General features: G+C 34.8%; 2 protein-coding genes across 2 annotated transcripts; both read right to left on the bottom strand.

Annotated features, from left to right (window-relative positions):
- Positions 1–123: 123 nt before the first annotated feature.
- LOC25493882 (histone deacetylase 5) lies at positions 124–7,652 on the bottom strand. The gene is made up of 14 exons (XM_013602532.2): positions 7,301–7,652; positions 7,006–7,204; positions 6,009–6,155; positions 5,778–5,890; positions 5,303–5,514; positions 5,130–5,194; positions 4,676–4,846; positions 4,380–4,463; positions 3,612–3,735; positions 2,436–2,557; positions 1,031–1,224; positions 805–934; positions 645–709; positions 124–555 (listed from the first exon to the last, which is right to left on the bottom strand). The coding sequence occupies exons 1-14, from the start codon at positions 7,477–7,479 to the stop codon at positions 393–395; spliced, it is 1,968 nt and encodes a 655-aa protein (XP_013457986.1). The 5' UTR covers positions 7,480–7,652; the 3' UTR covers positions 124–392.
- Positions 7,653–12,492: 4,840 nt separating this feature from the next.
- On the bottom strand, positions 12,493–16,648 carry LOC25493881 (PLASMODESMATA CALLOSE-BINDING PROTEIN 3). The gene is made up of 4 exons (XM_013602530.3): positions 16,323–16,648; positions 15,885–16,121; positions 15,749–15,782; positions 12,493–13,165 (listed from the first exon to the last, which is right to left on the bottom strand). The coding sequence occupies exons 1-4, from the start codon at positions 16,381–16,383 to the stop codon at positions 12,841–12,843; spliced, it is 657 nt and encodes a 218-aa protein (XP_013457984.1). The 5' UTR covers positions 16,384–16,648; the 3' UTR covers positions 12,493–12,840.

Below are 16,648 nucleotides of genomic sequence, written 5' to 3'. Positions count from 1 at the left end.
AATTGTTTAGTTCTATTTGGCTCAACAAAGAATGTTTTTCTCATCCCTCTTCTCCACGGTGTTGCGTTTCTTCTCTATAATTTTATTTCTCATGTTCATGGCAAAGCAAGTCACTCTTCTCCATTGGTGATAAATGTAGTAGCAATTCAATAATTTAGACAATTATCCAGTCTTCAAATTCAATATTCCAGTCACCGACCAATTGTCAACATTTACACAATAAGCATGCATGCATGCATGCGGCATCAACTTCGTAGCAAATAAAAGCACCCACACACGATGTATTTACGAAACTATGCAAAATATGTAGAGCGTCGAAGGACTAAAATAAGGTCTGGTTATCTACACAAAATATGAACCAGTGAACTGTTTAAAAAGAAAGCCTATGCAAATCATAACGATTTAGCAGCAGCGTCTATGTAAGCAATGGCTTCAGCCTCTGATAGCTGTTCTCCCTCTACCAACCCTCTTATCAAGGTATTGGCGTACGATTTATTAGGCGCACACAATGGTAGCTCCCCAGATTTGAAGAGCTCAATGTCAAGAAGCGGACACCTGGTTAAGTTAATATGAATATCATTACATATATGGACCAATAATAAGTCAACCAAATATGGCATTAGAACCAATAATTTGTTACTCACGTCATAGTAATTATGGGAATGTCTTGCTCCTTTCCTAAGTAGACAGCATTACCATACCAACCATTCTGGACAACATTATCAGAGAGAAGTCATTACCAAGGAGGAAGCAAAATATGTGCAATAATCACTCAGAAAATGAGTAGGGACAAGTAATATATACTTTGAGAACCTCCTGCGAACCGAACTCCTTGTTGGAGATGGCATTCAAAGTAGCCATATCAAATAAAGCAGAGTCTACATCAAGGCTTAGACCATTTTCCAAAAATAAAACATCATTGAACTGCTCTAGCCTGCAACAAACAAGTATCCCGACAATGTCAAGTTCTTTGAAGGAGAAAAAATATATACAAATAAAAGCAAATTTAGCACCAGACAGATTTACTTACGAAATTTTGTACATGCACATGTAGGTCTTGTGCTGAGAATTTTTCTCAGGATTAAGAAACGCAACACCTCCAGGACCCCATGAATGTGAGGATTCACGACCGTAAAATATATGACAAGGGAAAGTCTTCCAAAAGATCTCATCTGGAAGAGTTTTATTCATTGAACCAGAGCACAACTTCTGCATACCTTCCACCTACAAATCATTTATTGGATCTTGATAAAAATATAACAGACAACAGAAGAAACAAAGCTGTAGAAAAAGTAAACATGGAAGCAAGAAGTGAAATATGGCATGTTGCAAAGCCTTTATAATTTGATCAATTAATAAACAATGATCATCCTACAGTTTGAAAGCACAAGATTTAATCCCATCAGATACAACAGGCTCACTCTTTATATTACCAATCACCTACAGCAAATTACAAAATGGTTTTTGCAAATTAAAGAAAGGCTAAAATATGGTTTTAGTCCCTGCAAATATGCCTCGTTTTGGTTTTAGTTCCTGTGAATTTTTTTTTTTTGTTTTTGGTCCCTGCAAATTTTTTTGTTTTTTAAATTAGTCCCTGACCCCATTTTTGTGATGATTTGCATACGTGGCACATGATGACTGAACCCATTTTATAGTTTTTGGTCCCTGCAAAATTTTTTGTTTTTGAAAATAGTCCCTGGAAAACAATTTTTTTTTTCACAGGGACTAAAACCAAAACAAGGCATATTTGCAGGGACTAAAACCATATTTTAGCCTTAAAGAAATTTCAGGGCAAGCCTACCCTTTCTCTAACAGGCAGCAATTTTGACAGCTTTATGAAAAAGACTAACAAATGTAAAAAGATTTTTAAAATTTGACTGCGGTATAATAATAAATAAATGACTTAATTGCATGTTTGATCCCTTATGTTTATTTTAGTTTTCAAGTTGGTCCCTTATGTTTTAAAAGTTTCAAGTTGGTCCCTTACGTTTTAAAAGTTTCAAGTTGGTCCAAAACGTTACTCACATTAGAATAAGTTAGTCTCTTCCACGACATGATATTGAGTTTAATAAAACAAAAAAATTAAAAAAATGTTTTAAAACTGATTTTCTAAATAAATTAAGTTCCATCACCCATATTGTCAACCTGAATCTTTAAACGTTAAGTGATTGAAGGGACTAATTTATTCCAACGTGAGTAGCGTTTTGGACCAACTTGAAACTTTTAAAACGTAAGGAACCAACATGAAACTTTTAAAACATTAGTAACCAACTTAAAAACTAAAATAAACATAAGGGATCAAACATGCAATTAAGCCTAAATAAATTAAATGCTGCTGGAATGAATGAAATATAACTATTGGTTTCATAACTGTATTGTCGTTAAAATATGTAATACAAGATAGGAAAAACAACTTGATTTGAACAGTACATTACCTGTCCACCAGCTATGTAGCAATCAAATCTTGGTCTCCACATATTTGAGCCATAAGAAGCATACCATACGTAAACATTTGACAATTTGGATCGCCAGGAACACGAAGCATCAGGATCTTCATCTGCGTCAAGGATAGAGCTTCTCAAATTATGTATAAGTTTTTGCCTACCATATATAGCTATTGAACTATACAATCACTTGAACCCTAGCGGACATGACCTATACCCCACAAACGGTCCATCAAGCTAATTTATAGGCTAGCCCAGTAGCCCTGATTCCAGTGCAAGCATTAAAAAACCATGTGAATCAACCCCATTGAAGGCAACAGTTGGCAATTTATAACTGTCTCTGTAAATCAAAGGATTCCGTTGAAACTCTTAAACAGACTATTGTGCCAAATGGCACCCGAGGAAAGTCTGTAAATACCATAGACACACAGAAAGTTACACATTATTCTACGACCAGCCTATGGTGGTGGATAATGAACAGATTCTCAAAAAAATAATTGAATTTTCTCGATGAGTGAAGGGCATTATTGTCAGGTGATAGGACCCTAGGGCCTAATTCTGAGATGGGTCCAAACTGTGACCAAGTGCTGGACACCATTTGGAAGGTTTACTCTAGAGGGAAGAAGCAATTTGGAAGGTTTTACTCTGACAAAGGAATTAAACAACGCAACCATAATACCAATAAAAACATTACCCAGGGCGATTGAGGAGTTATCCACACCTCTTTCCTTACCCCACAAGTAAGACCGGAGGTTCCAGCCAACTTGGAAGACAGACCAGCAATGGTCACTCCCAACCACATGACAGCTGAGTGAAAGGAGAAACTACCCATGCAATTCGAAAAGAGGAAGTGAACAAAGTTTATAAATAGGAGACTTGTAGAAGTTCCTAGACACTTCAAATAAACTAACAAACATAGTCTATCCAAAAATAAAAATTAACTATTAAACATAGAGAATTCTTTTAATCTGGCAAGTTGTCTTGGGCTTAGTCCCCCATTATCACTGCAGAAACACCAAATCCATTCTAGTAGAGGACAAACCTAGTCTCACACCCCACTGATGGCCACCAATATAAGGAGTCAAATAGTGTATTTTATTAAAATATATATTTAAACCTCCAAAGTGTGCCTCAAATTTTAAATTTTATATACTATTGGGTGTTAACCTGCATCAACTTTGAGGTTGGAAAGTGGTTTGATGACATCCTCAAGCAGCTCTGCAACATTTTCTAATTTCGGTGGAGCTTTGTCATCCTCAGTCTCAGAGTCGGAGCTTGATAAAAGAGTATGCTGTAAAGGCAAAAAGGTTAAAGTGATATGGAAAACAAATACAGCAAGAAAAAGGGATACAGGCAAGAAAAAGATAAACAAATTAAGCTAAATAGGTAGAAATTTATGTTCCTCTAGCATCATACTCAAATCACATATGCATGACTCACTATCCTATCACCATACTCTAACAAAATCTATAGAAAAACCAAATTTGTCTATAGCTGGAATATATACATGAGAAAAGACAATAACATTATTTTATCAACAAAAAAAGAAGACAATAACGTTATATCATTTCGGCCAAAAATATAAAGAAATGAGTTGAGCATAGTATATCAACTAACTCCCGGGGTCTACTTTAAATTGTGTAAGTCAATGAAGGCATCATATCAATAAAACTTTGCTCGGTATAAATATCATAAATGTATTACTTACAATACTCAATTTTGTTTATAAATTATAATTATTTATAAATTTGATGAAGTTACAAAATTGCAAAAAGAAAAGTAATAAAATACTTCAATAGAATTTGATTAGTATTTATAATTTGCAATTAACAATCTTTAATCTTGCATACAACTTTTAAAGTGATTTACAAAACAATAATATGATATCACATTAAAAGAATTAACTGTGGAAAAAGAATCGTGGACGTCCATTACCGGAGGTGGTGCCACTGGACAAATTATATTTTGTGGTAATTCACAAGCAAGTGTAGGCCAAAAGGGACTTAACTCCTCGCGGACCTGCAAAATATGCATCCCACCTTAGCACTAAAGCAATCAGCTGTATATCAAAAACAAAAATAGGATTCTCATGTACATCTAAGGCTACATAAGCTCCACATAAAACTGGCACAGAAGAAATGGACGCTACTCCGCTCACAATCCCCAGGGAAAAAGAAAATAGTTGCCCGTAAGAGAAGGTAAAAACATATATCAGTGCCACATCTTATTACCGCTTGGATCACACGCCATGTAGACTCAAATGGAAAGGCCTCTGAAGACCCCATAAGAGGCTTGTCTTCAAGCAAAACTTCCACACAAGCATGCATTGATTTTGCAATTGAGTCAAGATTATAGCCACCTTCTAAAACCAGTACAATCCTACCTTCAGCAAAATTCATCAACTGAAACATAAAAAGATTATATCAATACAGTACATCATTGTAACGAAGACACATATATCAAGCATTTCACATATGATTCCAAAAACACAATTGAAAACAAATAATATGTCAATCATGACAAATTATAAAATATCAATAGAACAAAAAGGACAAGCCTAATATCGAATTTAACTTTTTATATTAAATACAATTCGGAATTTTAGTTTTAATAAGAAAATAGCATACTATGATTACAATAAACACGTGAAAGTTGTAAGCAAGAAAGTCGGTTTTAAAAAGCAACCTTTTTCAACAGAAGGGAATAACCAAATGGTGTGATGCAACATCCACCCAAAGGGTCTCCAACAGCTGTTACACAAAAAATAAAAATATTACTTAGCTATACTTAAAAAATCAACAAACCCAAACTCAAGGCAACCAAAAAAAAAGACTAAAAATTAATTATGCAACCATTACCAGCATCAAATCCAGCAGAAACTATAATTATGTCTGGATTAAATTCTTTGGCAACAGGGAGCAAGATGTGGTCCCACGCTGCAAAATAGTCTGTATCACCACATCTCCCATTCTCCCATGGCACGTTTATATTGTATCCAGCACCATCTCCTTCTCCAGTCATGTTATAAAAGCCATCATCACCACATGGATAAAATCTCCCAAATTCATGCCTATATGAATAGGAAAGTTGATAGGATTCAGGTTCAACAATAAAAGTGATAGAAAATCAAACGAATTTCATCTTAAATCCCTAATTTTCCAGTTCAAAAGGAAGAAACAATCTAGCGGTCAACTCGATTGGATTAACTAGTAGAGTTTCACAAACTATTACCAACTAAGTTATAGACACTTATGATTATGAGTACTAAGAAACAAATACAAGATTAACAACCAGTGAAGATAACCAGAAAATACACAACAATAATTGACACACCTGTGAACGGAGAAGAATAACACTCGAGAATCATTCCAAAACACTTTTTGAGTACCGTTTCCATGATGAACGTCCCAGTCAACAATTAAAATTTTCTTTACACCAAGTTCTGGCTGTCATTCACACGTCAAAACCATATAAGAAAATAAAGGGGCAAGAAAGTAACTAACTGATCAAAGGCTCAAAACTCATAGTAAATATAGAATTGATAGTAGATGCTACGTTACTTACACTATCATTTAAGAGATACGATGCAGCAACTGCCACGTTGTTGAACAGACAAAATCCCATAGCTTTATGTTGCTCGCAATGATGACCTGGAGGCCTAACAATAGCAACAGCAGATTGTAATTCCTTGCTAGCCACTCTTTTAACCGCCTGTTTGTAAAATCATCTTCAGTTAGGCTCATGAAATTTAATTTAACTATGAATAAATACAAACTCATTTTAACCATATTAAGTGTGAGATTTAGGGAGGGTTGAATGTATGCAGTGTTGCCAGCATAAAATAAGAGGAAGAGGACACATTTGTTGCATTAACCTTTCCACATCACAAGTCAGCAATTTTAATGTTACATTGAAACTCACCTTACTACGTAGTCAGGAAGGAAACAAAAGATTTTGCTTCCTTTGTTGAATTGTAACAATCCACAGGAGGAATTGTAAAAATATTAACCACATAGAAGAACATTACAAAGCTCAGAATCGCATACCAGTTTCTATTAGTAAACTCCTATTGGTGATCATTTTCATATCTTTATTTCCCATTACCATTAACGAGGAGACTTTCTCTCTTATTTTATAATCCTAAATTAGTCATGAACATGATACAGAAACACAGCCCATTTTACATTTGGTAGGAACCTGATATGTGAATCGCTGGATGGCAAATTCAATGCATGGTCCTTAACGATGGATGTTAAGATAACATTTTAACTATCTACAGATGTTGCTACCCCAACTCCTTACATAAACTAATGTCCATGATAAGGTAAATTAAGGAAAAATATTTAGGAACAGAATTTGATGTCATGACAAAATAATTTAATGTTAGAGAATTGTGAAAGCAATATTCTAGACATGGAAGTTTCTCACTCCAATGATGAGATCAATGCTAATAGGGAAATTAATCTACCAAATTCCAACTAGGTCATCAAAACATGTAATAACAAGCATGCAATTAATAACATATTTGCAATGTTATGTACAGAAAATCAGTAAACAAGACCTCTATAGCACTGCCAGCAGCAAGATAGGCAGATTTTGTTGAACCTTCGTTGAAATATATAGAATTAAGTTTGGCAGCAGCATTAGACCTTGAATTATAACTCTTATAGCTTATATTCTTAATCAAATTAACATGATTTTTAGTATGGACCGCTAGTAAATGTTTGTCGTCAGCTTCTTTAGCGTCCAAAAGTAGACATCTGAAACACGATAAAACAACGGAATAGTTTCAGAATATAGCTGATAAAAAACGGAAAACAAGAAAGGAAAAGAAAAAGCCCTAATGTGATGATTACCGATCAGTAATGCCAGTGGTTTGGAGCTTGTCCCAAATAGCCCTAATGCGATTGGGAGTTTCGGGATGGCGATCGTCGTCTGGATCGTAGTGCTTACACATCCTCTCGTCGTAGAGTAAACCAACGCGACGTTGTTGATTGCTGGTTTTGATTCTGGTCTCGTCGCTTTCTGACTCCATCGTTTCTTTTTTCTCGTGGAAGCTGTTGATAACGAAACAAATCGAAAAGTGATTTTGATTACCTATTCGTTTCCCTCCCTTACGCTCTGAATTTAGGGGAGTGAGTTAGTTCAGTACACTTTTAACTTAAGTCTCCGTCTCGTTTGAACTTTTGTTTCTAACTTCAAAATTTGCTAAAAAAAAGTATAGAAAATACCATTTAACCCCAACTCCACATAACTACACTTCAGTAAATAAAGTTGTGTTTGGCTCAGCTACACTTAAGTTCAGCTTTTGAAAAAGCATCAATTCCATACAATCCATGTCATTCGAAAACCCTCCAAAAATCAAAACTTAAACGTAGTTGGGACGGTTCATATTATATAATTTGAAAATGTTATTAGAAATTCATATTATATAATCTGAACCCTCACAAACTGTGTGGATTGTGCCGTTCTGCCCAAGGTTTGGACGGTTTTGCATTGTAAATATTTTCTCTAATTATAGTTACAATCGAGGATAAGTTTATGGCTATAAAGGGTCCGTGTGATGATCAGGATAGGGAGGCAAGATATGATATATTAATCATATTCTTCTTAAATCACATGTTTGATGCACCAAAATGATAGGATAAAATAAACCATTTCTCTATCCTATCCTGACTTTCCTTTGTAATTTATATCCTGAATATAGGCTGGGTTAGAAACTATCATGATGGGATTAGAAGATCATTCTTTATTTATTATCTTGATATTCTGCCATTTTGAAAATATTGTCATTTTTAAAATAATGATAGCATATGTATTTTCTATTATAATTAATAACATACCATTTTTACAATATTTAATTAATTATGAGAGCAAATTTTTCATTTAATTATAATGATATTGTGTTTGTTATCATGTGTGCATCAAACACATGATATGATTAATGTTTATCATGTCCTTATCATATCCTATCTCAATCCATCTTTATATCATATCCTGCCTCTATCCTATCATGACCATCAAACGGACCCAAATAGTCTTTCATGCTTCAATATATTCATTCATTCTTCATTTCTCATCATTTCTTACTTGTTTTCTTTTTTTAGTTAGAAGTGTTTATGATATCATGGTAATTGTTGATCGCTCATACAGTCCCTCAAATTATTGTGCAATTTATGTGTTGATTGGATGGTCAGCAGAGACCTTTGATATCAACTACGACACGCTTTCTTTTTATTTTGTTACTCGAAAGAACTTGATAATTAGACAATTTACTCATGCTCCATATTTAAAGCGCCACTAACCTAAGCAAGATAAGAGTAAGGATCCACTTATGGCGAAAGTTAAGAACACGAGGATAAGAGAACACAAAAAATGGCGTGAATCTGGAGAACTCCTATTAAAAGTGAGGTACTACGTACTCGTAATAACAGAAGGATTCACACATTACCCGCGTAAATAACCGAGCAAGACTAATTTTTGTAGACCACACAAATTTGATAAGTAGGACTAGTGTTTTCCTATAAATACTAGGCGTGTAATTTTTTTTAACACACATAATCAATCAAACAAATTATTTTACACAATTTTAACCCTTAACTTTTACAAAAATGATAATTTGACACAAAAAATGTGACACATAAATGACACCATACATATATTCTAGTGTATTATATTGTTGCTGAATACATCTTATTTTTTTTTTGTCCTTTTCTTCTCTCTCAGTGGTTGTAACCACCATCCCCTTCCTCTTCAATTGTCTTTCTTTAAAGCTCCACCGTAAAAACACCACTACAACCACCACCTCTCCTTCCTCTCACTCCGGTCCTCTCCCGTCGTCTCAGATTCGACGGTCATTTCTCCCATTGTGTCAGATCCGACCGTCAGTTGTCTCACCGCGAGTCGCTTGAAGGTCTGTAGAGAAGATGAACGGAAGGCAGTGTTGCAGAGAAGGTCTACATCGACGTCGTGGTGGTGATCTGAGCGGTTTTCCGGCGATGTAAGGGAGAAGAGATCTGAACAGATTGATTGCGTGAGGCAGTGGCGTGAGGGAGAGCAGATCTGAACAGATTGATTGCGGTGAGGACGATGGTGGTTGAGGATGGGGGTGCGGTAGTGAGGAGCGGAAGAGGAGAACGGTGGTGGTGTTGATGGTTAGAAGAATGGTGGGTGATTTATGGCAGAAATGTGAGAAGACAGAAAATAGAAGAAGATAGGGTATAGGAATTTTACAAAATTGCCCTTATTTTATGGTTGAAATGTCAAAATTGTCCATGATGTTGTTTTTGTGTCAAATATTTTATGTTCACTTATCATTGCTCTTTTATCTTTTATTTTATGGTTTTTTTAGTTCAGCAGCTCAAACACTCTAATGATACCGTACTTAACACTCTTTAGAATAGCTATGAAACTCAAAATTGAGAAACAAAGTTTCTTCCTCAATTTAACCACGTGAAAGAACGAAAGAAAAAGGGAATCATTATTAAGAACTAAACACCTATACCTTGGCTAACTTTGAATTTCCACAACAAAAGATAACATTCCTCTAAGAATCTTTGTTCAATTTGAAAGCAATAAAGGCACTGCTTGTAAATTCAGTTACCATTCCCAAATCAGCCCTATGGTATCTTAGGCTTGGTCATGCCTCATTTTCAAGAATAAACATTTTAAATAACCTGTGCATAAATTTGTGCCTATAAAGATTGTGTTTGTGACAAAAATGTAGATGGTTTTAGTATATTCGTTGGATAGTTTAACAAAAATGTCATCATGAAGGTGCAATGTAGATTCAAAATTTCATCACTTAGTTAAAATCAATTAATATCATACGAGAATTTTCCTTGCTTCCATTTATGTTGCAAAAGGTATTCAACGTCAAACCAATTGTGTTGCCACACCCAAACAAAATGGAAAAATGGAAGGATGGAGAAAGAATTTTAGAGATATCAAGAGCACTATTAATTGTTGGGTCACTGGGGGAGCTTGGAGGACCGTCCACACAAGCAAGAGAGACACCACACTCTTACCCAAAACCTTAAGACAATGAGTTTATAGGTCCTCTTACTTATAAGGTGTTCAACCTTTACGATTTTATCCGATGTGGGACATACTTTGTCTGTATCGTCGTTGCTGCTTTCTACGCAACTGACCGGCGGCCTCGGTCGCACCCTTCGTCGAACCGGGGCTCTGATACCACTGTTGGGTCAGTAAGGGGAGCTCGAGGGACCGTCTACATCGAGGCTAGAACAACCGCATTAATGAAGTCACAACTACCTCCTAAAATTTGGGGTTATGCTATAAGTCAAGCACTTATCATATTCTAATTTCTACATAATAAACTTGATGACCGGTCTACCTTGAATGTATTTGGAAGTCTATGCTTTGTTTACACTTAGTAAGCATGTAGAGATTATAAACTTAAGCAAAGAGTTGGAAAATGTACGTTTTTCTTGGTTACAAGTGGTAACAATGAGAAACTTGGGGAGATTACTAGAATGAACCAACACAACAAACCCTTGAGAAACCTTCCCAAACCAATCAACCTATACTAGATACACAATATTGAGCATCCCTCAACATTTAACACTGCTAAACCAGAGGCAACATTGCTTGGATTTGTTAGCTGGGACATGTGAATTGGGATGCAAACCATCTAGTATACCAATGGATCCAACAATTCCCCTTCTCTATGTGTCTCTGAGTAAAGAACCTTGGTTGAAAATTTGTTGTACTTGGCAACAAGGCCAAACATTTCTTATCTATTTCAATAATTAAATCAATTTTCCAAGACTGTCCTATCTTGGCACATTACAAGGCTACACATAAGGTTTTGACAAATTTGAAGGGATGTCCTAAAAATTGCTTATTCTTCCCTCATATTCCCACTTCATCTGTTCGGGGTTTCTAGACACAATAAGGTCAATAATTAGCTATTGTTTCTTTCTTGGTACTTCACTAGTTTGCTAGAAATCAAAGTAACAACAAAGCGTGTTCATGTATTCATCAAAGGCAGTATATAGAGAACTTGCAGCAACCACTTGTGAACTACATTGGCTCACATACTTGCTTAGGGACTTAACGAGACATCGAACAAAGTTATAGCTTTGTACAGCGATAGTCAAAGTGCATTATACATTTCTTTCAGTCATGTATTCCATGAGAGAACTATACACTTCTACGTTGATTGCCATGTAGCAAGGAAAAAAGCCGATCAAAAAGTATAATTCAATTGAATTGTGCGATCGGACAGTAGCTTATATATGTGAGGGGGTTTTGCAACAATATGAGGACGGATAGACACTATTTGTGTAATATTTATCCATTAGTCACCCCTTTATCTTCTAAGTTAAAACAAAAACGAAAAAAATGTGGATTAACGTTTACAGTGGTACAAATGTTAGTTTAATGAATAATTGAATCAACGGTGTGATTGAAGTATGACATAGCGATACTAAGGTACAACTCATGAATTAGCAAACCCATGTGGAGATAAACAGAACATGTGGGGAAAAAAACAGAACAAGCCAACAAAACAAACAGAAAAGCTGTAATGTACACACAGCACATAGCCATACATCAGAACAAAACAAGCATATGAAAGATAACAAAACATTGCACAAAATGGAGGGCATTGGGAAGATGAATATCTAATTATTCAAGTAATTATTGATTAACAAATGGCCCGTACTCCATATTATAAAGATGATAAAAGAATCAATCAATAATTTTCAACAAACATACAAAATTTTAAAATATTGTAGCATGTGTTCTCCATTTATGTTGCATGATTAATAATTTTCAACAAAAGAGCAGCTAGACTTCATGCACACGTGTCTTGTTTTACCATTTCCGTAATATTAAAAAATGATTACAGATTAATGATTCTATTTTAAGGACCATACATTGTTTGATAAAAATTTGATTATAATCAAGATAAATCTAAAAAATGTGCTTTTATATCCCACACAATGTCTGTATGCTTCGAATAAGATTAATTCTGACGGAGAGAACTTTGAGAGAGAAAAATGTGCTTCATTGCAAATGTTCATTTAATAGTCAAATGCAAAAACTTAGATGCTGAATTCCTTAAACACCACAATCACAATGCCTCATCATCAAATAGGATTTCAATACCTAACACTATTATACGGTGGTTTACCATTTCCAAGGTCTTTTTTCATACTGACTAGGAGCCTAACAAAATAATTAATTAATCAACAACCCATCTTTTTAAACCCACAAGAACTGGCATAATTAGGTGGAGAAAAATAAAATAACAAAAAACTAACATCTCAATGTTCAATACCCTAGAAAATAAGACGCATTCATACAGTAGTGACATTAGGCTTTTTCCATCATCATATCATAATAATATTACTAAGGCCGCGTTATCTTTTTAACCCCACCAAAACATAATAAAGACAGAAAAGAGAGGGATTGATAAGAAACTAGTGTCCACAAGTCTAAGACCACCATGACTATCATCATTCATTCCTCCAGCACCAGAAGGCCCCATACCACTGCCTATACCTCCTAACACACCACCAGGAGCTGTTGTACTGTATGGAGTATTACCAGTGGCACCCGTGCTGGTGCCAGTTCCCATGCCAGTGCCCGTGCTGGTGCCAGTGCCAGTGCCGGTACTTGTCGATGGGGTGGTTCCCATGCCGGTGCCTGTTCCGGTACCTGTCGATGGGCTTGTTGTGCTAGTGCCTGAACCACTGGTTGGTAAAAAAGGAACCAATTGTTAGACGCACAATAATACTTTATTAGAATGCGTAATTATGAGTTGGTTTGTCAGTCTAATATCGGAGACAGACATAGCTCATCACCCTCGGTTGCAATTTTATTAGAATGTAGTAACGTTATTTACCAGCATTACTTTTAAAACAAGTTTTAATTTCTACATATAGCATAAACTCAATGACACCGCCATGTTTAAAACAGTTCCAACGTGTCACCTAAATTTCACAATTTTAATGCCTACGATAAGGTTTTTAGAGCTACTGCCAATCTACACTTCCATATTCAAACTTTAACTACTTATTAAGGTTGATAATGACTCCATCATAAAACATGTCACCTAATTTTTAGATTTCATGCCATGAGTCTTTCTTTGTTCATTCAGCAACATCCCAAACCAAAGAACATAAATCTACAATAAGATTTGCCCATTAGGTTTAGATGGACAGTGATGACTGTTTGTGCTAGCCTAGTACATACTCTCTACTCAGCTGAAGGCACTGACAAATATCTTGCTTACATGATATACAGTAAAGGCCTATTCACACCAACCAAAACCCAATTCAATTTATTCAGGAGGTTAATAAGAAGAAATCAAGAACCAGCCAAGGTAGTTGTTGATGACACTTTTGGATAATGCTAGGCATATATTAAGGTTTGTCATAGTTTATTCTTAAGAAAATATATGAATTTATCTTTTTTTGTGATATTTACAGAAGAAAAATGTGAAATAAATATTTGATGAAAAAATAATGAATGCACGGTTGGAAAAGAGAGTGAAATTATAGAAAGTGATGTGTGGTAGCACAATTGGTCATGCACGAAAATCAAGGAAATATTGACTATACTAAAGTTAATGGACCAGATATCGAGCCAAGTGTCTGTCGATCAGGCTTTTTGTTTCACCCTTATCATCAATAAATTTAAACTCAGAATTACCCATTAGCGGTGACGTATATTGGCCAATACTCTCTCGATCAGGCTTTTTTTTAATAGTTATCAAATAAAAAAGTATGTAATTTAAAATAATTCATAAAAAAACAAATGTAGAAAAGCTCATGATATATTAAATAAAGAAATAAAAAATTTATTTTAAATACATTTAAAAAATTATTTTGATAATGATCAAATTCACCTTTCCTTCTTCTAGTCTAGGAATAAAGAAAAAGATCATTCTTGGCTGTTTTTTTTTGCTCAAATATTCTTATTCCAGAAAAAGGCAAAGCAAGATCACACTCCAAACACAAGTATTTATATTTATAAGTAGAAAATAATAAAGTTCACTTGGACAAACTTGTCTTTTGACGATGATGTGAACCTTGTTTTAGTAGTAATAGTGGTACGACTACTATATCAAAAAGAAAAGAAATTCAAACTTTACTAAGCATCGGATCTCAATTATTGCTTGCAGCATCTTTCTTTCAATAAGTTAAAAGAATACAGACTCACTGCAACGGCTATAATCACCAATGAATGGGCACTAAATTGGAAACGTCATCACGATAGGTTGAAAATTCAATGAAAAAACGATACATACACACGTTGGATTGGACCACACATATCAAAACAAGTAAATCAAACTCAGAAATACAGTCTGATGATTTAAGAGCGTTAGATTTACCTTTTAAGTTTTCTTGTATAGTTTAGGGTCAAAAAAAATCTAATGAATTGGTTACAACTTACAAGTAATTTTGTACATATTTACACACAAGATAGGGACGTATAAATTCTATTTTCTTCATAACAAAAGCCGGTAGGTCACATTATTGATTATCCTGGCTTTTTTCTTTTTATATATATATAGAGGAGGGACCTCGACTTATATATACATACATTTTTAAATATTTTTTAATATGCTGATATATATGATCACTGTTGAGAGAATTTCAAAACCATGCCTTTAAGTAGGGAAGAAAAAGACCACATCATCTTGTACCCAAAATAATTTAAAACCGCATCATCATGTAAAATAAATTTGGCCCCCATTAATTCTTTTGATGTATTATACGTACGGCAAGTCAAAAAAGTAGTATAAAAGAACATTGCAATCAATGGTCAAATTTTTACTTGATAAAATGCCATGACAAACAGACAAAAAGATGACACAATTAAATTAAATACAAATAGTAAAAAGTAAAAACCACCATGAAAAGTATATTTTTAAAAAATAATTAAAATTGTTTATAACCTAATTGCAAAGCACAAGACACCTTCAATAACCTCTATGCAAAATAACAATGTCATGTGAAAGCTTAAAAAAATCCAACTCCACTATACACTACTATTGCACATTTAAATTATCAAGCCGCGAATATGCCTATTGCAAAGCATGTCCCCACCTAACCCAAGGAAAACCCTTTTTTGTGTGGATATATCTAATCTATGCAATGTAAGTGCTCTTCAGTCCCTATTATGATAAACAAAAGTAAATAAAAGACACCACTATTGTCCATAAGATTCTTCAAAAACACATAGCAATGTTAAACATTGAAACAAAACTAAAAAAGAAAATAATCATGAAACTAAACAATAACATGTGTCCTTAGAGATAAAATTTATACCTGGCACTTGAAGGGTAGGCACAGCCACTAACACCTGCTCATCAAGAACAAATACAAAGAAAGAACCGATAAAAAGAGTTAGCTACAATTATTTTCAAAGAAAAACAAGAAAGAAAAGGTGAAAATAAGTATTTACTTGGATCAGATGTAACAACAGTAGCTGTTCCTGCAAAGTCACAAGCTAGTGCTTGTTGACCCTTCTTCTGGTAATAGCTATTCACAGCATAGCTACAATGAGCTCTAACGGTGTTTGGGTTGTAACAAGGAGCGTTTGTATGAAGAGGGTTACAGTCAGCTCCAGCTCCACAAGCATAGTCCAAGGTCTTTTGCAAGATTGCATCAGCTCCATCCTTGCACACGCACCAATTAGCACCTACATATGTCAAAGTTTGAGACAAACCATGTTAATAATAGTACTATGTTGAAAATGTTGATGTTTTTTTTGTGACATTACTCAAACAAGTTAGATAAGTGTCTCTTGTTTAAAGATTCTGTGAGACAAAAAATAGATCCAGCATTTGAAAAATGAAAAGAAGGAAGATCTGAAGAACTAGTTTGAAGGTAAAGTAGTTACTTGAAGGAATGGCGGTGAAGGGAAAAAGAAGAAGTGCAAGTGCAAGAGTAGCAAAAGCCATGATGTTGTTAGGGTTAGAAGGGAAAGATGAGTTAATGGTGTGTGTTTTAGATAGCAATGAAAAACGTGGAAGAGCTAAAAGGTGAGGTTGAGTTGAGAGAGAGGAGTGGTGCGTGACAGAGAGAGTGAGGTGTGAGAATAACAGGACAAAAATATAACATAGATTAGAGGGTGAGCAGAGGAGAAGGGATTGGTGTGTGTAAGTATGTAGTGTCTAGTAAGTAGTAAAGTTTTTGTAAACGGTGGGATGATTTGTTGGCCCCTTC

This window comes from Medicago truncatula, chromosome 4 (assembly GCF_003473485.1).
Source record: "Medicago truncatula cultivar Jemalong A17 chromosome 4, MtrunA17r5.0-ANR, whole genome shotgun sequence".
NCBI classification, from domain to species: domain Eukaryota; kingdom Viridiplantae; phylum Streptophyta; class Magnoliopsida; order Fabales; family Fabaceae; genus Medicago; species Medicago truncatula.
The sequence above is the reverse complement of the archived record's forward strand: the minus strand, read 5'-3'. Positions and strand labels throughout refer to the sequence as shown.

Bases quoted from the DNA above. Each gene is read 5' to 3' on its own strand.
- LOC25493881 (XM_013602530.3), bottom strand. From the start codon at position 16,383: ATGGCTTTTGCTACTCTTGCACTTGCACTTCTTCTTTTTCCCTTCACC. The intron at 15,783-15,884 runs GTAAATACTTAT...CTTGATGAGCAG, and splicing joins TGTTGTTACATCTGATCCAA to GTGTTAGTGGCTGTGCCTAC. The intron at 13,166-15,748 runs GTATAAATTTTA...TTTACCAACCAG, and splicing joins GCCTACCCTTCAAGTGCCAG to TGGTTCAGGCACTAGCACAA.
- LOC25493882 (XM_013602532.2), bottom strand. From the start codon at position 7,479: ATGGAGTCAGAAAGCGACGAGACCAGAATCAAAACCAGCAATCAACAA. The intron at 6,156-7,005 runs GTCTTGTTTACT...TTTTACAAACAG, and splicing joins CTGCTGGCAGTGCTATAGAG to GCGGTTAAAAGAGTGGCTAG. The intron at 3,736-4,379 runs GTAATGGACGTC...TTGCCTTTACAG, and splicing joins GTCCAGTGGCACCACCTCCG to CATACTCTTTTATCAAGCTC.